The 26670-nt window shown below is 34.1% G+C and overlaps 1 protein-coding gene and 1 long non-coding RNA gene across 2 annotated transcripts; one reads left to right on the top strand and one right to left on the bottom strand.

The window, feature by feature from the left end:
* Nucleotides 1-3676: 3676 nt before the first annotated feature.
* On the bottom strand, nt 3677-4448 carry LOC142241536 (uncharacterized). The gene is made up of 3 exons (XR_012723678.1): nt 4278-4448; nt 4108-4213; nt 3677-4042 (listed from the first exon to the last, which is right to left on the bottom strand). It is a non-coding gene; the product is annotated as an uncharacterized LOC142241536 (long non-coding RNA).
* Nucleotides 4449-4834: 386 nt separating this feature from the next.
* Nucleotides 4835-17837, top strand: LOC142238818 (uncharacterized). The gene is made up of 5 exons (XM_075310537.1): nt 4835-5006; nt 5147-5345; nt 5413-5908; nt 5962-6069; nt 16176-17837. Exons 2-5 carry the CDS (start codon nt 5175-5177, stop codon nt 17768-17770), a joined length of 2370 nt encoding a protein of 789 aa, XP_075166652.1. The 5' UTR covers nt 4835-5006; nt 5147-5174; the 3' UTR covers nt 17771-17837.
* Nucleotides 17838-26670: the final 8833 nt, after the last annotated feature.

Here is a 26670-nt window from a genome sequence, read left to right as displayed (position 1 = left end):
AATTTTATCGTTACAATTTTAAATTTTAAATTAACGGAAACTAATTTAAATAAACTTATATCTATAATTATCAAATTCGTAACACTGCCTCCCGCTTAAGCCTGTTCGTCCCGAACAGGCACAGAACCTGTTCCGTAAGGAGCCAATCGTTCCAGATGTACAACTTTCATCTTTGATCTAGGGCTGTCGTCCTTCTGAATCCGGTATACAACATCATTGATCTTCTTGATGACTTTGTATGGGCCTTCCCACTGTGTTTGCAGTTTAGGACACAATCCTTTCTTTCGTTGCGGGTTAAATAGCAGAACCAATTCTTCTTCTTGGAAGCCTTCAGTATTTACAGCACGATCGTATCTCGCCTTCATTCTGTTGCTGACCATTTTTATTTTGTTGCGCACTGATTCGTGAACTTCACCGAAAGTGTTTGGGATGTCGTTTCTGTTTTCTTCCATGGCGAGCTCATTAGGTTTAGCACCGAATATCAGATCACCAGGCAACTTCAACTCAGTTCCGAATAGAACATTGGCCGGTGTTCGAGAGGTGGAATCATGAATGGCAGATCTATACGACAGCAAAAACTTTGGTATATGCTCGTCCCAGTCCCTCTGGCCGTTGTCCACTACTTTTCGAAGATGTTCCTCCAGAGTGCGATTAAACCTTTCTACCATGCCATCGGATTGTGGATGTAATGGTGTAGTCCTCGTTTTCTTGATACCAAGGGATTCACACATCTCTTTGAATATGGCCGATTCAAAATTTCTTCCCTGGTCTGAGTGAATCTCGGACGGCACACCGTAGCGACATATCCAGTTTTTGTTGACAACATCCACAATCGTTTTTGCTTCTTGGTTTGGAATTGCATACACCTCCGGCCATTTGCTGAAGTAATCCATGACCACAAGGACATAACGGTTTCCAGAATCACTTACTGGGAAAGGGCCTGCCACGTCCATTGCTATTCTTTCAAACGGGGCTCCTGGTCTATATTCTTGCATAGGACCTCGACATTTCCTTGTTGGACCTTTCGCCTTCATGCACTTCTCGCAATTGGCTACCCATTCAGCAATTGATTTCTGGCATCCAACCCAGTAGAATCGTTGCTTCACTTTCTCGGCGGTTTTGGTTATTCCCAGATGACCTCCACTGGGACCATTATGGAACTCCGCCAAAACATCTCTTATTTTGGAATCTGGAACGATGATTAAATTTCGGCTGCTCTTGCCATCTTCGCTTTCCCATTTACGTTGCAGGGATCCATTGACTAGAACTAAACTATCCCATTGAGCCCAGTATGATTTCATAAGTGGACTTTCGGCTGCGATGTCTTTCTTGCTGGGTTTCTTAGTTTCTTGTTTTGCGGAAATAATTTTTCTCAGAATGGGATCTTTACGTTGCTCTGTTGACCAGTCTGTGCCAGATTCGATGTGTAACTGCCTGACATTTACAACTGTCTCCTTTGGTTCAGCCTTCGAGTAGCGTCTGCTTTCTACATTGCAATGCCGTCGTGTCAAGGCTTGATCAATAACTTGTTTGCCACCTTTTCTATTATCCGCAAAATTTGAATTTGAGTCGCTTGGCTTTGTGGTCGCCTTCTTCTGATTATTGTTTAATGGAGATGGCGAGATTGACCCCGACGTTTTACGCCACGCTTTACATTCCCGGGAAAGATGTCCAGCCTTATCACAGTTATAGCATTTCATTCTAGATTTATTTGCTTGCTGCTTCATTTCTTGCATTATCTGCTTTAGAGCCTCTTTTACCAATTCAATGACCGATTTCGATTCTTCACACTCGGTCTCTACTCTGCGTACCTTGTGAATTTGAGGGCGCGCTAGCAATCTCGCAGTCTCCTGTGCAAGTGCGAATGTTACTGTTTCAGCGAATGTAGCCTTTTGTGACGCATATGTTGCACATTTTATATCTGGGTCTCGAATTCCATTGACGAAGGTTTCAATCTTGATGCGGTCCACAAGAGGATGACTCTCACCTGGGTATGTCAAAAGCACTAGCCGCTCAACTTCTGTTGCGAAATCTTGTAGGGTTTCATTCGATTTCTGGATTCTTCCTCTCAATTCCATTCTGAAGATGTCCTGCTTGTGCTCTCCACCATACTTGCGTTGAAGTGCCGCTATTACTTCATTATAGTTATTTCTAGAAGCAGCGGGAATGCTTTGTATCACATCAGCAGCATTGCCCTTTAATGCCAATAGAAGTTCAATTGCTTTATCATCGTCATTCCACAAATTTCTACAAGCAACCATTTCGAATTGGAATTTGAAGACATCAAATGACGTTGAGCCATCGAAAACAGGAGTTTTGATTTTTGAGCCCTCGATGACGCGCACTGGACCACCTTTAATTTCCAGCTCTGACATTTTTTTCTCGATGTGCAGAAACTTCTCATCATGAACCATAATTTTCTCATCCACAGAAAGAACTTTCTTATCCAATTCCACAATTTGATTTTCTATATGGTCCACACGTTTTTCCATGCCTTCAGAAATTTGTTGTAGTTTTTCATTGAGAATTCTAGAATTTTTGTCGAATTTTTCTTCCAATTTTCTTGAACTTGCTTCCATTTGTAGGGCATTTTCTTTCAGCAATTTTCTAGAAGTTTCTTCCATTTTTCTAGAATTTTCTTCCATTTTTCTAGAATTTTCTTCCATTTTTCTAGAATTCTCATCCATGATTTTCCTAGAGTTTTCCTCCATCATTTTGCTCAAAACACTGAGCATTGATGTGTAGTCCACAACACTCGAAGCCACAGACGGAGTTTCTATACTGCTGGTATTGACGAGTATTGATTCATCAATGTCTTCCTTATAATCAAACTCATGCGTCGCAATGTCAATATTACGCCGTTCAAACTCTTCCAGTAGACGCTTTTGAAGCTGGGCCTTATTGCCTGTTGTCGGCAGCTCCAGTTTGCTCAACTCCTTTTTTAGGTCTTCCACTCGAAGCTCATTAAACTTCATTGTAGATTTTTTTCGTTATCCCACTTCTGACACCAATTGTTACGTTTTTATATTTAGGCGTTTTTAATTACCCGACAATTAAAACACAGTTCTTCTAAATAACGACAATCTACAATTTATTTACTATGACTTCACACTTTACAATTCGTTCACACTGAAGTTATTCGTTTGACGCTTTAATTAAGACTGACTCGTTAGCAGCATGCGAGCGCTTTTATATATGACGGTGTGGCAATACGAGAACATTCTGGTAGCACTACAATATTCTGGCAACGCCAGAACATTCTTAGACAATGCTAGAAGGATCTACGACCATTAAGTAATTCGTCTGGTGGCTGCCAAACACATACACACTCACATAGATATATGCTCGCATTACTACAACAACAATGACAATAGACAATGAGATGAAATGAGAAAGCAAAATAACAAAGCAAAGGGGTTGTTATTCTATGAGAGAGTAAAAACTAACATTTCGGTAAGCAAACAAAAGAACATAAAAGAAATTCAGGAAAATACTAGAAAATGAATAGATGATTCCAACAAGTGATAGCGAAATTTTATCGTTACAATTTTAAATTTTAAATTAACGGAAACTAATTTAAATAAACTTATATCTATAATTATCAAATTCGTAACAATATCAACAAATAAGAACAAAAAAAAAAACAACAAAACTTTAAATATCTTAAACATTATTAGTAAACACTTTTGCATTGATAATTCGATTTCCTTCCTTTTGGTGTCATAAAACAGCATTAAAATTTATTAACATGCGGGCAATTTGAAATTAGGAACGTACTGGACCGCGTGTTAGAATTGATTTCCAGCAGAAGGAATTCACAAAATATCCATTTTAAACTTATAATAGCATATGAATTAAACTGACGATGTGATGCACATTTTCATCCAGAAGTTGTTGATTTCAACAATTTATTGTTTTTAACAATTTTAATTGGTTGCACTTGTAATGTTTCTGGAAACTTTTTCTTGTGATAAGCCACTCATTTTTCATTGGTCAGCTTCTTATTGTTTGCAAGAATGTAGCATCCAAAGATTTTAGTTTTCTGCAAATAGATTTAAATTTAGTGACTTCTTTAAAGTGTTGATTTAATTTTTCATATTGACGTACCAATTATTATAAACTATTTGAAGCAGTTCCAGTTAATTGTCCACCATTTTTTCATTGGTCAGCTTTTTAATGTTTTCAAGAACGTAGAATCCATAATTTTAGTTTTCTGCGAGGAGATATACATTTAGTGACTTCCTTAAAGTTTTATTTCATTTTTTATTTTCACTTACCTATTTTTATAAACTATTTGGTTGTCTAAAATTTTCCATTTTTTTATTTCTTGCAATTGACCACGAACTTCGTTGCACAAATAAGTATTGAAAACCACATGGTTTTTTCGTTGCATTTTAGGGTAGTGTTTTGTCAAAGTTTTCTCATATTATCTTCAACACCTTTTCAAAGATTTCTTCAACATTTTGACAAATTGGAAGTAATTCGCAAACAATTTGAAGATGTATTGAAGATGAGCTATTTCATGTCAAGTTGAATTTATGTTGAAAATTATATTTACCCTCAAACTGAAAAGTTGTTGCATTTGAAAAACGCTCATCCTGTGTTTATTGGGTAATGTCTGTTTTTTGTTGAGAACGCGAATTTCTCAACAATTTCTCAACTTGAATATTACCCTAATCTTTTGAAAAAATATTTGAAAAATTGTTGAAATTTAGCATTTTTCGAACGTTTGTGTTGCAGGATATGACATGGACAACGCTATATTAAAAATTTTTGAATTGCAACTTCTGTGGCAATAACGTTTGTTCGTTTTCAAAAAGCATCTCTGTCGTATACAATCAGCTGATATCAATCGCCCACCACGGTTTGCTGCCATGTTTTACTTTGTAATGTGGCATTGGTTTTTATTTACGAGTTTTAGAAAAAGTAAATAATCGCTATTTTTATATTTCAATTGATTTTTGGTTGAGTTTGCGCGGATATCGTAGGGGATCTTAACTGCTTGGGTACGTTCGAATTTCAAATTTCTTTTCCAAACGGCTTTTAATTTCACATGTTGGCACTACATGCTGTCGGTCACTGTATTTACTCTATGAAGCCAATTGATAAACCTAACAAAGTGTGATGTATTCTCCGTATAATTTAGGCTGCTCGATAAATCTTGGCGACATCCAATGGAATCAGTTAGATGTTTCTTGTGCGACCATGAATTTGTGAATGGGGAAGAGCCATGGCTAATGTTTGAGCAAAGATTGCGCGAGGACGGCGAAGAGGAATGTTCCCTAGCAGATCTTTTGGGCTCCATATTGCAGATGGATTTGGAAGAACCTAGTGCCCACTCAACAGTATGTATTACTTTAAATTTCTTTAGAATATGCTGCAATGTTTTTGATGCCTCTATTGTATTCATAGCTATTATGTGATTCTTGCAACGCTGATGTTTTGGAGTATGAAAGTCTGGAGAGGAGGTTTGGGCAAATAAGGGATCGCATTTTGAACTCTTACAATGATAATAAAACAATTCAATGCTTGTCTGGTATAGCCAAATCCCTGCAAATTGGAAACAGTATAGCAGTGCCGATGGAAGGGCATGAAGTGAAGTTCGACGATTTGGTAATTCCGACATCGCCAGAAATGATCGGAGTTACTGACTCCGATTTGGTTGAAGAAGTTCAAGAAGGGGAGGATCCAGATTCTGATATTGAGAATATAGACGCCCAAGATATATTAGAGGAAATGGATAGTACGAACAAAGAGATAAGTGAAAGTTTTGACTTTGCTGCTTTCAATGAACATGTAGCCCAAAATTCTCTGCCACCTGGTGTGCTAAATCTATCCGATGGTTTAATAAATATAGCAGTGACGGAATCGGATATTAAAATACATGATGTTCCTTTGGAAAATCAAGGTAAGACTTCAAATGTTTGCTGTTCTCAGTAATATGAGCATTTCGTTTTGCAGACATAATAATCTACGATGTAAGAACGAAGTCCATGTTAGAAGCAAGGGAAACTGAACAAAATGATGCTAAACAGGGACAAGTTTTAACGCAATATAGCAACGATACAGGTAACTAAATGAAATATTGAAAAAGTCTACAAATGAACTTGCATCCATTGTACTCCTGACTATTTAATTTTTGCAAGCACTGATACATATAGATGTTAGGTATAGTGGCAGCCCGATATTTCAGTCTCACTTAGACTATTCAGTACATTGTGATACCACAGTGATGAACTTCTCTCTTATCGGACAGCAGCCCGATTTTATGTTAAGTACAATGACAACGGATCTCTATTTTATAGCCGAGTTCGAATGGCGTACCACATTACAGTGAAACCACTTAGAGAAGCTTTGAAACACTCAGAAATGTCACCACCATTACTGAGGTAGAAATATGATTTTCACCTAGGTTAGGCTAAATGAAACAAATTGAATACACATTTGTTATAAAATATATTTTTTTCTCACTTTAAGTCAAGGAATTTCCTAGATTCGAACTGCTGTCCTCTTTAAAGATGCGAATGGCTAAAAATTGTTTCCAGTAGAAGAATTTCTTAATAAATGTTATTTGAGTGTTAGCATACTACGGAAGCAAGGCATACAATTTTAACTCTTTGGCACGTGACTATATTGTGGGAACCTCAACGCAAGATTTTTTTTGATAGATTAGAATCAGTGCAGAAACAAATAAGATTCGATGATATTGTATATGTTAATTAATGGTAATATTCCTTGTCAGAATTAATATCTAAGATTAGTATAAATATCTCTTTCAGACCTTCTAGTAATTACCAATTCTTCTTCATTGACTTTGAAAGTTAAAATTATGCATCGAGAGAGAGTCTATCCATAATTTAGTCGATCACCTATTCAACCTTTTTTACGAATTGATGTGATTAAGCCTAGAATTATAACATTTTTGAATTCGTTACGGGGATGATTTTCTCACGGTCTGTATTTTTTATTTATTTATTTCATATAATACCCAAAACCTACAAGGCCAATACATTAATATTATATATTTACTTAACAATAGTTGACATATAATTAGAAAGAAAACATACCATGTTTAAAGGATTCTTCAACTCATGAAATATAAGCGACTCCCCGGCCATATTTTTATCTCTTTTTGTTGCCCAGCCAGCAACAATGCATTTATTCAAATAAAAATCTAATTAAAAATAATGACTAAAAGTACATAAAGCACCATCAGGCGATATATCCTTCAATTATGAGAAAAATGGTCAGTAACCATACGACGAAATTGGCCGTACGAATGTGAAAAATGAATGTAATTCTTATGGAAGTGGATTCCATATTCGAGTCAGCCGAACCAAAAAAGATCATTCATACACAAAAAAAATCTTGATTTCAATCACGAAATTCGCGGATTCAATGATAGTATCAAACACCCATTTTGATTGAAAACCAACACGATTTTAAATTAAAAATTTAATTGACTTTTGTCACGGAATCAATTAATTGAAATAAAATTCAATCAATGTTTTAATTGAATCAATTAAAATTTTAATTAATTTCGCGACAAAAATCAAAAAAAAAAAAAAAAAAAAAAAAATATATATATATATATATATATATATATATATATATATATATATATATATATATATATATATATATATATATATATATATATATATATATATATATATATATATATATATATATATATATATATATATATATATATATATATATATATATATATATATATATATATATATATATATATTGCGCCACCAAAATCCTATTTAGTTTTATTTGAAATAAAATAAAATATGCGTTTCTTATAAAATATATTCAATATTTTATTTTTGTGAAGTATGCAATAGACAAAAGAATTTGGTTCTGTCATTTGTGTGCTTTGTTCTAACATACCTTACACCTACAATTACTATGAATAACAACTAAAGGGTGAAAAAATAAACTGTATAAATCATTATCTTCCTTATCATAATAACCATGTCAGCATGCTCCTCCTAATATATAAATGCGCCTAGGTTTCCAATAAGATAGCAACCCGTAAGCTAAATTAGTTTTTCTGAAAGTAAACAGAATAATTAGAACTTATTTTTGTTTTATTAAAAGTTAATTTTGTTAAGCATTACCTGAATTCTTAGTTCCTTAGTTATAATCTCCATTTGCCTTTATAGTCTTTTGGCATAAAGTGGCTCGATTTAATTTAATTTTAGTAGCAATTCCTTTCCAAAATTTCCACACATTGAAATTGTCTATTAAAATCTGAACCAATCGGAGACAAAAGTAATAGCAAAGCAATGTAATATTCGCTGGAAGATTCGCCAACGCAACTTGTTGGCGAATCTTCCAACGAACCCATACCGCTCTTGGTTTTAAGAAAACTAGGAGTAAAAAATTTACAATTTTAAAAGATTAATACGATAACCCACCTTTTGATTGCAAAAATATTCTTATAGTAGATTTTTTTATTAAAATGATGGAATGCCCAATTTGTCGAAATAAAATTGATCACTAAAGGAAATGAATAAAACAATATATTATTTTAGTCCGTTTAATATAACTAGGCTTCAATGGAAAACTGTATTCACATTTCACAATTGCTTACCTTTAATAAATGTAGATTGTGTTCCATGTTTACAATACCGCAAAACACAAACGCAGGTAATTCCAAATGCATTCCTTTACCACATGGCCATTTGTTATTGCACACTTTATTTTTTTCGACCCTTTTGTTTGACTTGTTATTGTATTCAAAATATTTATGCTCACATTTCGAACGCAGCAGATAGAATGTCGCCAATCATGGTTTTCAATTTACGGAAAACAAAAACCCAACCGTTCGTTACCAGTTATTTCCACAGACTGATCTCTCCATAACGTGTTGTTGAAAAAATACACATTCTCTTTTTGCTCTTTCTCTCCATCGCTCAAAACTATTCAATTTCAATCACAAAGGTGATTGAATCAATCACACGTTTGTGATTGAAAATTATTTCCGAATTGATTAAAAAATTGATTGAATCAATTGATATTTTAATTGGAAACGGAGCAAATATCAATCATTTTTTTAATTGGATTTTATTCGGATTTGATTAAATTATTAAGTGAATCAATTAACATATTAATTGAATCCGTTTTCAAATTAAATTAAGTGATAATTTCGGTGATAATTTTTTGTGTGTAATTAAAACAAAGAGAGTTCACGATAACGAAAATGTGCACGTTAGCGAATTTCAGATCAAAACATAGCCATATATGGGAGTTTTACACGTTCTAGCGTGATAGTCCTTTATTTATGTTATTAGTAATATTAAAAAATTTATTTAATTTAATGTACAAATTAAAAAAAAAAGATCAGAAAAATATCGTTAGGTATGGAATTATAAAGCAATTTAAATTAATAATTAAAATTTAAACTAGATCACTAAAAAATTCCGTAGGTGTTCACGTTACCGCGAGTGCACTGTATATTCTGCTATCGACGAAAATCGGTATCCTTTGTGTCGTTTTTTTGTCGCTAATATCATCGATTTTTGTCGCCGTTAAATATTTACTTCAGCTTCCACTCTATGCGGAACTTATGGTCTATATTAATGAGTCCTGAGCTGACCACGATCACAAATCTATTGATATAAAAATGCGCTATTTATACTAAATTGACAAAGAACCGTATATATAGTAGTTATGGTCATCGCATTTACATCATAGAAAAGAAAACTTAATAGAAACCCTTCAAGGCCAATGTTTTATTTTATTCAGCATCAAACTTAGATAACAATTGTGCCATTCACGAGCTTTGAATGATCCTTGGGCACATGTGTATAAGCCGGAAGTTGTGTTCTCCTAATGTAGGTATTCAAAACAAATATCTAAATCATTATTTCGTTTTTACAATTGAATATAAGTCAACGTTTTTTTTTCGCGTCAAATTTAATATTTTTTCTGGATTTTCAGACTTATAATTGCATCAGAAATAAAAATATTTTAAACAGAAAAAATTACAGCCAATTTCTCATATCCGAAACGAATGCTTTCGTTCATCTGAGATGCCCAAAACAGCTAAATTTATAAAGGTAATGGCATTTTAGTTGAAAGGGTTCGTATCGGAAGTGGTCGTGTGTAATTAGTATGTACTAGAAAGTTGTTCATAATTTTATAGGCTACATTTCTTCCCTTAATTGTTTGGTACACTCAATTTAATGGTTCAAGAGCTGTAGTCGAAAAATGGAAAAAATCGGTGATACAAGTGGTAATTTATTTGACATTTCGGTTTTGAGCATGAAGATTAAATTTTTTCCGACTTATATTCAGCACTTTTGTTGGCCGAGTCAAGAGCTACAATTTTGTTGAAGACTGCGAAAAAAATTCACAGCATTTTTCGACCTTGAGAAAATTGCAAAAAAGTGCTAGAAACCGATTTTGACGAAAAAACTTTAGAGTCTTATAAAAAACGAGCGGCAACCAATCTAGCAAAATCCAGAAGTTACTTTTCTCCTTTCATCGAGTACTTTCGGCTGGTATAAGTGATTTTTTTGGAATTGCACTGTGTTATTTAATATCTCATTCCATTTTTTTTTTATTTTTTTATTTTTTAGTTTAGTTTATTTATTGCCTCACATACAACAAGATTTATAATCTTATAATTATAGTATGTGACATAAAATAATTCAGATGTTACATAGATTGTTAAGGAAAAAAACATAACTACATGAAATAGGGTTAATACTAGTTATGGCTAGGTAACAATTTTAAAGGAAATAAAAAATAAAAAATAAAAAAAAAATAAATAAATAAAAAATATAACAATATTTAACAATTCGATTAAAATTTAAAATTAATACATATAACAAAAAGAAAATTAAGTACCAAAATGATTAAATAGTGCTTTTTTGAAGTTATCTGCGTTGCTTATGCGTTGAATAACGGGAGGGAGAGAGTTCCAAAGACGAGTTGTGTTAGTAAAAAATTGCCATTCAGAGTTTTTGTGTATATCAGTTTATGCATCATGATGAGTGCTTTAATATTTAAATAGTCTCCAATATCGACTCCGTATAAGCTTTTGCGGAAGGCTGAACAACTTTCGAATCGTTTAAGACCGTAAATATATCTTAATATGGCTTTATATGCTGATGAGACGATTTTTACTGTTAACATCAGTTTTAGTAAAGAGTTCACTGCCATACAACAACACTGGTATTAGGTACGACTTGGCCAATAGGATACGAATATTAAGGGGGGTAAGATGCTGCGTTTGATATAAAGTTCGTAACATACCAAACATTTTTCCTGTGGCAGCAATTATATGATCGTTCCATGTTAGAGAATTATTGAAAATTATTCCCATATTTTTTGTTTTGTGTGTCTGCTCGATTTGTTCACTTCCAATTTGTACAGCATACTCGCAAGAAATGTTTTGTGCACGACCATTTATTAAGAGAAATTTTGATTTTTTTGGATTTATTTGAAGACAATTATTCTGAGCCCACAAATATATTTTCCCAAGGTCATAATTTAATTTATTTACGCCATCAGCTATTTGAGATTTCTGACAACTCAAGTAAATTTGGACGTCATCGGCGTAGATGTGTATTTTGAGTGATCAAGAATATTTGGGGGGTCATTGATGTACATGCAGAATAATAATGGTCCTAGTATCGAACCTTGCGGAACGCCAGCAATTAGATTTAGAGGCGTGGAAGATTTATTTTTTATAACAACAGACTGGATACGATATCTTAAGTAATTGGAAATTAGTTTTACTGCTGAATTTGAAAAGTTGAAATAGCGTTGAAGTTTAAAGCAAAGAATATCGTGGTTGACGCAGTCAAAAGCTTTCGAGTGGTCTAATAAGACTAACAGAGACAGGAGTCCTTTATCAGTGCTGACACGTATATTTTCCGTTACGTCCAATAATGCGGTTATGCAACTATGTTTAGATCTGAAACCGGATTGATGCACAGACAATAACGAGTTCCGTCGCAAGTATTCTGTTGGAAATTGGAAATTGGAAATGGATTATGCGTTCAAATACTTTGGATAAATATGGTAAAATAGAAATTGGTCTGTATTCACTATTGGCATTAGATTTTGGGATTGGTATCACCTTCGCATGTTTCCATCCCATTGGATAATTACCAGTCGTTATGATTGTATTAAATAGGTGTGCTATATGTCTAACAACTATGGGTAGGACAATTTTTAAAAATTTTGGATGGACATTGTCCAATCCAACCGCACTAGATTTGACCATTGAACAACTCTTGTAGACCTCATCTGAGTTTATACATGAAAATTTAAAACTAGAAAAAGGCGGAAATATTCGCTCAGGATGTAAAATTGGTGTTGTAAATTGTGGAGATGTAAGAAATGCATTATTAGTTATGCTTACGAATTTTTGGTTTATGTCATCAGGATTTTCACTGACATTTCTGTCCATTGTTTTTCCCAAACCAATTTCCTTTATTGTCTTCCATTTCATGTTTGAGTCCAGTGCTGTACGAAATTTGTTCTCATAGTATAATGATTTTGTTCGTTTTATTGTCTTGTTAACTTCAGTTCTTAACACTCGGAAATCTTCATAAAGTTGTGATGTTCTGAAACGTTTCCACCTTTTATATGCTGTATCCCTTCGTTTTATTAATGTTGCTATGCTGGAGTTGAACCAACTTCTATCCGGTCGTTTTTTGCGTGGCATTTGCAGTGGAACAGCGCTGTTTAATAGGTATTCAAAATTTTGATTAAGAAAAACGAGTTGATCTTCGGCTGATGGTATGTAGAAAATTTAATGCCAATTTATATTTTCAAGTTCCTGTGAAAGTTTGATGAAATTAGTTTTAGAAAAATTGTAAAATTTTTGTTGTTCCTCTTCCAGTGGCCGTCGGGATTCGTAAATCATGAAAATCAAATCATGTCTAGAGAAACATGGTACACTCAATTGTTCGTAAAGTAACATCTTAGTAAGACTATCGATCAGAAATATGTGAAGTAAGCTTTGTGATGAACTAGTAAAATGTGTGGGTATGGTCATGTTGACTGTATGAAGACCAATCGATTCAAATGTTTCCGTTAATCTAGTATCACATAAAACATTGCTATTCAAGTCACCGGCAATGATAATTTCATCATAGTTAACAGTGATTTCGGTGAGTGTTGTTACAAGTGCTTCAGGCGAGATGTTTTTTTTTGGGTCGGTATATACAACCGACTAAAATTTTGTGGGAATTTATTGCAATTTCGATAAAAAGAGATTCCACTTCATCATTCGGACTCTATTTATATACCACATTAAATGAAAAAGACTTCTTTATATATATTGCAACTCCTCCGCCAATCGTAGATCTCTCATTTCGAATGACGTTGTAATCATGCATAGTGATAATATTATTAGTCGTGGAGGGTTTGTACCATGTTTCTGATACACATATAATATCGACATTAGACTGTTCAAATATATACCTGAATTCGTCAATTTTATTGGTCAAACTCTGGGCATTGATGTGGGATATGGTTAGACCATTTTTTTTGCTTGCAGAGCACTCGTAGTAAGGTTTGAACTCCGTCTATGGAACCTATTGTACTATTTAATACGGACATTAACGATAATTGGCAACGCAGAAATATTCAAGGGTAATATGAATAGATATAAAATTATAATATTTTCACTATGATATATATTAAAATTATTTTCTAAAAAAAAGTTTTCCTTAATTTTCATTATCAGATCGAAAAAACTGATTTAATTCAGCTATGTTATTTATTAATATGGTTTCATTGTTTGCATCTGATCTTACATATATAAGACCTCGACGAGAAAAAGCCGAAGTCAATAACTTTTGTTTTTTCATCCCAATGACTGCTTTCTTAAAGAAAAATCTTAAAGTTCTCCTTAGTGAGATTTTCATTAATATATATGGGCTTGTCAGAATCAAAGCCTATGTGATGAAGACAGATGTTTGATTTGGTAATTTTTCTATACTGGTTAAATGATTTTAAAATAGAGTTCTTGAGAAACGGAGTGATGAATTGTATAATAATTGTGCCATCGGGACTGAAGGTGTTCTTGGATTTAACGCGGTATATTGTTTTGTATGGTGGGGTGGATATATGTAAAGCAGTACAAATACCATCAAAAATTTTATCCAACCTATCATTTTTATTGTAGGGTACGCCATTTATCCTTAGATCGCAGGAAACTGCTAAATTATCTTGCCGCTGAGTTTGCTGTTTAAGATTTTCAAGGTCTTGTAAGATTTTATGTATATCACCATAACCAGTTTCCTCAGTTTTAGATATTCGGTTATGGATACTGCCTATGCTTTCTTCAATTTTGTTTACCTTCTCGCATATGGTATTGACATCACTTTCTACTTGCTGTATACGAGAGTTTAATGAGTTTAATAGTTTACTTTCAATATCTTCAAGTCTCTTAAATATATGAGAGAATTTCTCTTCTATTTGTGCAAAGGCCTTCTCCACTTTGGTCAGCTCTTTGGCACCAATAGATATGAAGACAGTCTATAAGTGAAGAAATGGCATAAAGACTCCAGTTCCTCCGATGGAATAGGACGAAGAAGACCGAATTTGTTTTTGTTGTTGTAGTACCTTGGAAAAGCTGATGTGATAATTCTTAAGTTCATGTTCCGGCTTCATCACAGCCGATTATAGCGGGAGCCTGTTTTTAGGTTTGGTAGTTGTGGGGTTGGTCGAATCACAAGTATTCATATACAAGCCTGTTTTTACATGACTATTTATCTTTCGATTAACAACTGTTTTGTTAATGGATCAGTCAGAAAGGGTGTTAGTTGAATTTCGCCACTATTCTCCAATAATGTCGCTGCTGGTTAGTGCTATATATATATTTATACTTCTGTGTTGGTGTTAGTGAAGAGTTATATCTCCCCTCTCATTTTTTATGTTGTTTGAAAGCTCATTATACAATTACAATCCTTTATAGAAGAGTAATCGTTGCATGTTGATTGTCCTTACTGTCTGTGTCCGAAAATTATTTGATGTACGCAGGTTACAGGGTTGCGAATCCCGAACGTATTCCACTCGTTCAAGTAGATATTCCGGAGACTTACCATATTTTATTTTATGAACGAAAGACAATGTATTTAGTTGTAGCCTTTGTTTTATATTTAACTATTTTAATGCGTTTAGCATACTTCTTATTGGTGTACATCTAGGAGGAGTTATTAAAACGAGTTGGATCGAAGGAACGATTTGAATGACTAGGTTCCTATGTATATAGGACTGAGAGCAAAGAGATTGTATTGCCACTTCATGATGCACAACCAGCGACATCTGAAGGAGACAAAAGTTGTTTTCATCCCCAAAGCGGAAAAATCCTTTCACTCGGATGCGAAGGATTTCCGACCGCTCAGTTTATCGTTATTTCTTCTGAAGACTCTGGAGAGGCTGATAGATAGCTTAGAGCTAGCATTGGTTCAAGAGTGCTATCGAAACGACAACATGCTTACTCGAAGGGCAGGTGTACTGAGTCCGCATTGAAGAAATGGTGAGAAATGACACAGTAGCCTCGGCAAAAATTAGGGACTGAAAGCGAAAATTATGCATTGGCTATATACGACAATGGTTATACCTATGCTATATGTGTGTTGTTTAGATTGTCGACAGTTCAGTAGCCGTAGACATGTTTAGATAAAGTTCAGGCGATTTCAGTAAGACAGGCAGAATTCCTTAATGAATCTTGCATGTACGCAATAACGGCTGTACGATTGCATCAGCTATTGCTGTGGTCGGAAAATGGGTAGCAAAAGTCTAAATGAGCCTGAAACAAAGTGTTTGTTTTTTAAACATAATCTAACACGAAAAAGCGGAAGATAAAGAACACTGATGTGGCAGCCGATATAATGATGTCCATCGGGTTAATTCGTTACACAGAACCCGCCGCCGTAAGAGTGAATTGAAATAGTTGTTGGCATTCTAACGTGAACGTGTAGCATTCGCGAAAAGATGTAATATTCGATAATGATACATTTTTCATTTTTTTCTACGATTATATTTTTTTTTCTAGATGAAGAACACAATTTTATAATTTCATCGAATGTCTTTGAAGATGATAGTGGTGTGAACGTGTAGCATTCGCGAAAACATGTAATATTCGATAATGATACATTTTTCTTTTTTTCTACGATTATATTTTTTTCTAGATGAAGAACACAATTTTATAATTTCATCGAATGTCTTTGAAGATGATAGTGACAGAGAAGAACTCAACGAAGGCATAACACTACATAGCTTAAATGAAACTCAACTTTTAACCGACAATATCACACCGAAGCCTGTATGCAAACAAAGTGGTATCGAATGCATGTGTCTGCTGTGCGATATATCCCAAAAGTATACGATGGAAAGTTTAAAAGTCCATTTTCAAACCATTCACAACAGTAAAATTTACATGTGCACTGTGTGTAATGTGGGCTTCTCTAAAAAACAAGAACTTAAAGGTCACACTGAGTCAAATCATACTATGGAATGTGAGATTTGTAAGCTTACTTTTAATAACCATCGATTATATCGTGCGCACAAACGTACACATTACAATGCTGTAAAGCCATTCGAGTGCTCTGTGTGTCAAAAGAAGTATAGCTCAAAGGGAATGCTAGATGAACATATGCACACGCATACCGGTAACCGCCCCTACCAATGCAGTAAATGTCCAAAGGATTTTGCATCGAAGTATACTTTACTCGCACATATGAAGATTCATAAGGAGCGACCCAGACCCTATCACTGCGATCAGTGCGGAAAACAATTTCTTAATCAGCAAAATCTAAATCAGCACAAGAAATTGCATGTCTCGGGAAAAGCATTTGAATGTAAAATCTGTAATAAGGCATTCACAACGCAGCATAGTCTTCAAGTCCATCAAATTGTTCATTCTGGTCAGAGGCCATTCATCTGTCGAATATGTGGAAAGTCGTTTGCTCGGCGGCCAGAAATAAAGGATCATGAGCGTATTCACACTGGGGAAAAACCTTTCAAATGTGATTTATGTCCGTTGGCTTTTGCACAACGGTCCAATTTAGCTAGTCATAAGAAATCCACACATTTCAACGAGAAATTGCATAAATGTGAACACTGCCTCCGTTCCTTCAAGCGTAAACGACTGCTCGAATATCATATACAGGCAATTCATACTGGCGAACGACCCCACAAATGTGACATATGTGGTGCAGGTTTCGTTTATCCGGAACATTTCAAGAAACACATGCTTATACATAGTGGCAAAAAGCCGTTCGCATGTGAGGTTTGTGGAAAACAATTCAATAGCCGTGATAACCGCAATGCCCATCGGTTTGTGCACAGTGATAAGAAGCCATATGAATGTATGGAATGTGGTGCCGGTTTTATGCGCAAACCTTTGTTATTGACGCATATGAAACAAACCAAACATACGAATGACACCATTATTGTCAATCAACCCCAATTTACGCAAAATATTACAATAGAAGATCGGGTTGACATTATGGGTTCGGAATACGAAAACGAAATCGACGATGAATTGCAACGTCAAGATTCTGGAGAATGCCTAAATAAAGATATTTTTAAAACAGGTGAGCTATTATCAGAAGATCCCAATGACGTTGAAGATCGACCAGGTGAAGATGTGATAACTGTCGTCGAAAGCAATTTAATCAAGGACGAATTGGGCGTTGTAAAATATTTAGAATTTGAGGATTTGGAGCGAGATGGCGGCCAAACACTAACATGGGTGGATATAGGTGGTGGAAGCAAAATCTAGGTACTATTAAATAATTTTTTGTCGTTAATATATGAAGTAATAAATATACTTTTTTATATAAAAGTAACATTTGGTTGAATTATTCATAAATCGAAACTACTTTAATTCGAATCTTTGCATAATATGTTGTGATTTTTATGAATCGGAATGGATGAAAAAATGATGTTGGTAACTAATTTCCAAATTGATGTTGGTAACTAATTTCCAAAAACATTTTACAATATGAAAAAGTTTATATTTTTATTTGGAATCATCTCTACAAGAAAATAGTAGGACAATGTGTCCACTAAGGCGTCAAACAATATTTACATCTTGTTTGTTGTAATTAACGTCTAAAATTTAAACTGTATTTTGAAATTCGGAAATAACATAAATGCAACGCATACATTTAAATCATTTAAACCAAATGCATACATTTAAATCAGACTTGATCTGGATAAAATTTGTTAGATTTCTACAAAATCTATATTACTTAAAATTTAAGATGGTTAATGCCCCTGTTAGTAAAAATATATGGGAAACATTTAAATTTGAAGCAATTTTTAGGCCACTTCGCATAAGAGTATTAATTATTTATCGGTCGACAGATATGTATTAGAAGTATAGGGAAATTTAAGTAATTTTTTCAAGTTGTCGACTTGGCAGTGGCGATTTTACAAGGAAAATGTTGGCTAATGCCCCTGTTAGTAAAAATATATGGGAAATATGCAAATTTTTGGCCACTTCGCATTAGAGTATTAATTATTTATCGGTCGACAGATATGTATTAGAAGTATAGGAAAATTTAAGTCATTTTTGAAAGTTTTCGACTTGGCTGTGGCGATTTTACAAGGAAAATTTTGGTAATTTGGCTATTTTTTCCGAAGTCAGAAAAACATATGTATGAGAGCTATATCTAAATCTGAACTAAATCTGAAATCTGAAGATTGCAAACCTCCAATTCAATAGTTTTCTCAAATTTGTTTATGGCAAAAAGTAAACTAGCTCCACTCAAACCAGTGTCGTTGCCTAAATTAGAACTAAATGGTGCGCTTTTACTGTCCCATTTAATTAAATATGTTTCGCAAATATTCGACAATCAAGTTACATCAGTGACCCTATGATCTGATGCATCAATTGTTCTTGGATGGCTATGGAAACCTCAGCATTTGTGGGAGACGTATGTAGCCAACCGAACATCCCAAATACACGAACTGGTACCCAATGCAAAATGGAGATATGTTGCTACGCATCATAATCCTGCCGATATTGGCACCCGAGGATGTAGTCTCCGAGATCTAGCAGCAAATTTCCTTGGAATTTTGGTGGAATGGCCCTTCGTGGCTTACAAATCCCGAATCCACATGTCCAACAAAAAATCCCATTATCCCATATTTACCGACACAGAGAATTACCTCTCATCAAGTCACGATTGACGAAAATGAAATTATTTCTCGATTTTCCTCATACTCGAGGGCTTTGCGTGTTTTGTCATGCGTGTTTCGTTTCTTTCACAACCTCGTTCGAATAACAATAGAACTCCTCAGACAATCGAAATCTCTCAAAATGCGATACAATTTGCGAAAACTCGTATCATATCGCTGACTCAACAAAGATATTATAACACTGAGTATCAAGCTTTACGTGATTCAAAGCCACTACATCAAAAAAGCACGTTGCTATCTTTGAACCCTTTTGTAGACTCGAACCAAGTCCTTAGAGCAAACAGTCGTTTGTAAAATTCATCTCTAAGGAAATAATCATAAGGAAATATCTCCAATAATTCTTCCTGGAAATTCTCATTTTTGCACTCTTTACTTGTCACATTTGCATACATTTCTAGCCCATGGAGAATGTAATCAAATGTGTCGGTTTGTACAAACTGAATACTACATTCTCCGTTTGAAACCTCGAGTGAAAGAAGTAATACACAGATGCAAAACATGCATTATATATAAACACAAGCCCAGCTCTCAAATCATGGCTCCCATGCCATCTGAACGCTCCACGTTCTCACCTCCATTCCATATCACTGGAATTGATTTGGCTGGACCCTTTGAACTTAAAAGCTCCTCTCTAAGAAAAGCCCCCATTTGAGGCTGCATTAGCTCGGTTTGTGGGGAGGCGAGGGATCCCATCCAGGATATGCTCAGATAATGGTCGCTATTTTGTTGGAGCTAGTAGAACACTTCTTAGAGAGTTTTCTAAGTTTATTAAAACTACCTCCAGCTCAATATCTCAAAAGTATTCTATTCACGGATTCGAGTGGAAATTTATACCACCCCATGCTCTTCATATGGGAGGTCTGTGGGAAGCGGTAGTAAAAAGTTTCAAAATTCATTTTAAGAAACTCGCCGGCGCACATAGATTTACATTCGAGCAGTTCTCAACTCTACTTTCTGGAACAGAAGGGGTTTTGAATTCTCGTCCGATTTCGGCTATGTCAGAAGACTCATCGGATTTCACGGCCTTGACACCAGGACATTTTCTAAGAGGTTCTCCAATGCTTGCGCTCCCAGAACCCATTTCTCCCAAATTGTCTATAATAAATAAACGTACTAAACTGAAGGCTTTTCATCATCAATTTGCTCTAAGATGGAAAGAAGAGTACTTAAAGACCATGCACAAACGTTATAAATGGAAATCTCCGGCACCTAATTTAAAAGTAGATGATCTTGTCGTTGTCATTGATGATTTGCTTTCTCCATATGAATGGCTCTTGGGCCGAATTGTAAAAACGTATTGTGGTTCCGACAAGAAAGTACAAGTCGCAGATGTGCGAACAGAAACCGGAACTTTGACTCGTCCTATAGCAAAATTATGCTACTTACCTTTCTCAAAATCTTGCGATGAAGCTGAAACACAATAAAATTGGTTAAAATATTAATAACTTACTAACCCTATTGTATAATACGTTTGTCATTCCATCGAAATATCAATTTCCAACTATATACAGTATATATATTCTTAGTCAGATAGAAATTCTAGGATATAACCATGTCCGTGTGTCTGCCTGACTGTTGTAATCACGCTACAGCTTTCAATAATGGTGATATCGTCATGAAATTTGTCACAGATACGTTTTTTGTCAGCACGCAGGTCAATTTCAAAGTAAGGCAATATCAGTCCAGGATTGGGGTAGTGGGCTTCTAGAAATCGTAGTTGTTATCCGATTTGATTGAAATACAAATTTATAGGTAATTTAGGACTACAAATACGTGTGCCGAATACGGTGAGTATCGGTCCATGTTTTGGTATAACCCCCATATTAACCGATCTATAGCTATCATTTTATTACAATTAAAAAATGTTTATATTGTATTTTTGTATATTTCAGTTAATTTTCTTTCTAATATTCTTTTCCAACGATCAAATTAGATATGTTTGCACGATATGTTTGCACAAAAGTTCTCCATGAAACCATGCATTATTGTCTAAATTAAATCTGTCGAGTTGTCTGCCTACTTTTTGCCGCTTTTGATCCAATTTTACACAATAACTTCGCACTTTTATTTTAATATAGTTAATATATTCCGCTGAAATGCTAAGATCTCCATAGTTTTTAGCAATATGGTTAAAAACGTTTTTAAATTTTTCTTCTTTCCAAACATTGAGCAAATATCGGTTTTTGAAACAAAAAGTGTCTAAAATAAAAACGCATTTATTCTTCTAAAAGCAGATGTAATGATTTTATTTGAATTTAACGGAATATATTTTGTATCTAAATTGAACTATTGTGAATTATTGAAAAATATTTAAAATAATTTTTTAGGATTCATCGAAATTGCCAACTAATCGAAATGTACTACTGTGAATTGTAATTTAGTATCTTAAGTTTCTGGGTTAGTTAAATTACGGCAAATGTTTATGTTCCCTTTTTATAACTCAAACGGTGAGCATACCCCTCAATGGGAGCCACCATGGTGCAATGGTTAGCATGCCCGCCTTACATACACAAGGTCGTGGTTTCGACCGAACACCAAAAAGTTTTTCAGCGGTGGATTATCCCACCTCAGTAATGCTGGTGACATTTCTGAGGGTTTCAAAGCTTCTCTAAGTGGTTTCACTGCAATATGGAACGCCGTTCGGACTCGGCTATAAAAAGGAGGTCCCTTATCATTGAGCTTAACATGGCATCGGACAGCACTCAGTGATAAGAGAGAAGTTAACCAATGTGGTATCACAATGGACTGAATAGCCTAAGTCGGGCTGCCACCTAACCTAAACTAACTAAACCCCTCAATAAATCCATACTACATCAAAATTGTAATACCCGTCTTTACTTTCTTATCTTCCCTGTTGCTCGACGTGGTGGTATAATTTCTCATACACTGAGATTTTATTCCACCTATTGACATTCCACAATTCTCCTAGGCCCTTGGTATCTCAAAGTGTTATACAGTCCACACTACTCCAGGAATTGGTGTCCACTTCGCTCCCACTCCAAACAGCCACCGTCGCCAATCCCCTTATACCCCAACTTTAAACACCATGGTTGTAAAGGGTGATTCTTTTGAGGTTAGGATTTTCATGCATTAGTATTTGACAGATCACGTGGGATTTCAGACATGGTGTCAAAGAGAAAGATGCTCAGTATGCTTTGACATTTCATCATGAATAGACTTACTAACGAGCCACAACGTCGAATTTTCAGTGAATGGGCCCTAGAAAAGTTGGCAGAAAATCCGCTTTTTTATCGACAAATTTTGTTCAGCGATGAGGCTCATTTCTGGTTGAATGGCTACGTAAATAAGCAAAATTGCCGCATTTGGAGTGAAGAGCAACCAGAAGCCGTTCAAGAACTGCCCATGCATCCCGAAAAATGCACTGTTTGGTGTGGTTTGTACGCTGGTGGAATCATTGGACCGTATTTTTTCAAAGATGCTGTTGGACGCAACGTTACGGTGAATGGCGATCGCTATCGTTCGATGCTAACAAACTTTTTGTTGCCAAAAATGGAAGAACTGAACTTGGTTGACATGTGGTTTCAACAAGATGGCGCTACATGCCACACAGCTCGCGATTCTATGGCCATTTTGAGGGAAAACTTCGGAGAACAATTCATCTCAAGAAATGGACCGGTAAGTTGGCCACCAAGATCATGCGATTTGACGCCTTTAGACTATTTTTTGTGGGGCTACGTCAAGTCTAAAGTCTACAGAAATAAGCCAGTAACTATTCCAGCTTTGGAAGACAACATTTCCGAAGAAATTCGGGCTATTCCGGCCGAAATGCTCGAAAAAGTTGCCCAAAATTGGACTTTCCGAATGGACCACCTAAGACGCAGCCGCGGTCAACATTTAAATGAAATTATCTTCAAAAAGTAAATGTCATGGACCAATCTAACGTTTCAAATAAAGAACCGATGAGATTTTGCAAATTTTATGCGTTTTTTTTTTTTTTAAAGTTATCAAGCTCTTAACAAATCACCCTTTATAACTAATTTTTGAATCAAATGATATTTAGTTTTCATGTGTTTGGCAATTACGTAGTATAGGTAAGTACTATGTTCGCTTTTCGCGTTGACATTTTCGTGGTTACTTTATTAAAACAGTTCAATATAAAGCAGACAAATTAACTCAATTGATGCGTAGTTTCTTGTTCCTCTAGATTTCGGCAACACTTTACAGGAATAAGTTTGTTTTCATTTATAATTTTGGTTATTTAAGGAAAAGTAATCGCGAAAATAAAGTGGTTTTCAACTCGAAAACCGAACATAGTACCTACCCTATATTAAAAACAATAACTTTTTCAATTGGTCCAATTGTGCATAGATGTGTTTTGAATTCAATTAGAGTGCACTTGCGGTAACGTGAACACCTTACACTAACTAATCCGTAACGATGAAAAACATGAAATTTGACGGTAATAGCACATTCACAATGCCAAATACAATCTCATATATTCCCAATAATCTTTGCAAATGCTAAATTTCAACAATTTTTCAAACATTTTTTCAAATGATTAAGGCAATATTCATGTTGAAAAATTGTTGAGAAAATCGCGTTCTCAACAAAAAACAGACATTACCCTCAACAGTAAAATTCAACACATTAGCAATAATTACTCAAGTGTTATCCTCAAATTGAAATGCATCGCTACTCTATAATTTCTCAAACAATTTTCGATGCGAGTCAAATTAAAAATTAACATTGTTACATGTACCAAAATAACCCCACTTCTAATTGAAAGTCGAAGCCAAAATTCTATGAATTTTGTATAATTTATTCATTTTCGTCAAAATAAAATATGTAATAATACACTACACTACATAATACACTACAATACTATTTGAAAAATAAATATCTTATTAAACATTATTTGTAAACACTTTTTTGTCATAAAACTGCATTAAAATTAATTAATATGCATGCAATTTGAAATTAGGAACGTGCTGAACCGCGTGTTAGAATAGATTTCCAGCAGAAGGAATTCACATAAAATACATTTTAAGCTGATAATAGGATGTAAATTAAACTGACGATGTGATGCACATTTTCATCCAGAAGTTGTTGATTATAACAATTTGTTGTTTTTAACAAATTTAATTGGTTGCACTTTGAAATGTTTCTGGAAACTTTTTCTTGTCGATAAGCCACTCATTTTTCATTGGTCACACGCTCACAAAAAATCGCTTCTGTAACATATACTCCCAAACATATTTTGCTTCAAGCATATACATTTTTGGCTATTGCCCAAACATTTATATGTTTGATCTCTTCCAATATATAATATGTTTGAAAGCATATTGGTCTAAACAATATATGTTTGGGTAGTCAATTTCCAAACATTTTGTATTTTTGCATCCAAATTCAATAATGTTGTCTTCCAAAAAACAATATGTTATTATGTGAACATATAATATGTTTGGAAGCATTTTGCACCCAAAAATATTATATGCTTAAAAAAATTCTCCCAAACAATATTGTGCTCAAAATTTTATTTATTTATTTATATATTTACAATCATAATGAATTATGAAAATAAACAGGTAATATAGGTGCTAACAACATAGGTTTTCGACCTGAATGCTCAAAATTTTGTTTCTGCCCAATTGTATATTCCCCCACATCTTTCTCACTTCCACGAGATTTTTTAGTTCTTAGCACCTTTTTTTGTAATACAAACATTGTAGAAGAAATTATTCAATTGTATGATTTTTTTATTTTAATTTTACCTTTTGCCGGACGGGGATTCGAACAGCGGACCACACAGTTTGTAAGGATCAAAGAAGTAGCTGATCAATTGCCCAAGGAAAAATAAAATGTTAATTTTGTAATAACAAGCAACAACCACCAACTTAATTCAATATCGCTCCCTGTTAAATAGCGCTCCAAGCTACTAAACACATATATGTTTATAGACTATTTCTAAATTAATATATGTTTGCATCCAAACATATTATATTTACAAACATTTTATGTCCCAAACATAATATGTTCTAACATATTAACATATATGTCCCAAACATGTTATGCTAGTTTATGAACATTATATGCTTGCACTCAAAAATATTGTGTTTAAAAATTTGTGTTCCAAACATATAATGTTTATAGCCAAACATATGAAAAACAGTATTTTTCATCCGTGCAGCTTCTTTATGTTTGCAAGAATGTAGCATCCAAAGATTTTAGTTTTCTGCAAAAAGATTTAAATTTAGTGACTTCTCTAAAATGTTGATTTAATTTTTCATATTGACTTACCAATTATCACAATGGACTGAATAGTCTAAGTGAGCCTGAATCTTAATCGGGCTGTCACTTTAACCTAACCTAACCAATTATTATAAACTATTTTAAGCAGTTCCAGTTAGTTGTCCAAAATTTTTTTTAACGGTCAGCTTTTTAATGTTTTCAAGAACGTAGAATCTATAATTTTAGTTTTCGGCAAAGAGACATTTAGTGACTTCCTTAAAATTTTATTTCATTTTTATAGCCTCCACCATAGGATTAACTTTGTCATTCCGTTTGTAACACATCGAAATATTGATCTAAGACCCCATAAAGTATACACAGAAAAAAGTGTCTCGTAAATTTAAGAAGATTTTTACAATAATTTATTACAAGATACGATGGCCTACAAAATACGATGGAAATTTCCTTAAAAAAATTCTTAACTGGTAGTTAAAAATTCGTTTGTCATGCTATAAAACTACTTGTAAAATGTAAAGTATTTTGTAAATAATAAGTGCAATTTACTATAAGATATTTTTGTATGAGAAAATATTTTTTTACGAAAAATGAACTTGAAAGTGGATAGCAATTTCTTACTGACAATTTCTATAGTTAATAATTGTTGGTAAAAAATTACCCAATGAAATATTTTTAGTTCACATGTAATTAAATTTATAGACATTTTCGGCAAAAATAGTAGATAACATTTCATGAAAATTTTGCAAATTTTAAGTTAAACGTTTCATCGTTCATAAACTGGTGTGCCTTTACGAATATTATTCTTAGCGCAAATTGTCAGCAGATAAGATGAACTAATGCATAGTACAGAGATCTTTATCGGCATAGTGGAATGTGATTAATGTAAAGATGATGTTACTTGAGTTTTGTTGTGTATATATGAGCCTGGGGTTGTTTTTATTTTTGTTCATTTAGTGGTTGTGTGTGTGTTTGTTATTCGCGGATGGTTTATTTGGCTGGATGAGGTGTTGTTTTCAATAAAGGCACATGTGTTTTTGTTGTTGTAGGAATGTTTTGGTTTTGTTTGGCATGCTTCAGTTGTATAGTTGGCGTTGGCGTGGGCTGTTGCATTTTTTAAGTAGGTATGCAACAAGGGAATATAAAGGCATGGAATATTTTGGATTTTTGAGACATATATTGGTGTTTGTTTATTAAACATTTTAAATGAAAATTATTAATATTTTATCGGTAGTTTAGAAAAAAGTTATTAAAAATATTTAGGAAATAATG

Source organism: Haematobia irritans, chromosome 5 (genome assembly GCF_050003625.1).
Source record: "Haematobia irritans isolate KBUSLIRL chromosome 5, ASM5000362v1, whole genome shotgun sequence".
NCBI lineage: Eukaryota > Metazoa > Arthropoda > Insecta > Diptera > Muscidae > Haematobia > Haematobia irritans.
This window is presented reverse-complemented; position numbering and strand designations above follow the sequence as displayed.

What these genes read in the sequence shown, in the direction of transcription:
- LOC142238818 (XM_075310537.1), top strand. Translation starts at nt 5,175, where the DNA reads ATGGAATCAGTTAGATGTTTCTTGTGCGACCATGAATTTGTGAATGGG. An exon ending in TGTTCCTTTGGAAAATCAAG is followed by an intron (nt 5,909 to 5,961) that starts GTAAGACTTCAA and finishes TTCGTTTTGCAG; the next exon opens with ACATAATAATCTACGATGTA. An exon ending in GCAATATAGCAACGATACAG is followed by an intron (nt 6,070 to 16,175) that starts GTAACTAAATGA and finishes ATTTTTTTCTAG; the next exon opens with ATGAAGAACACAATTTTATA.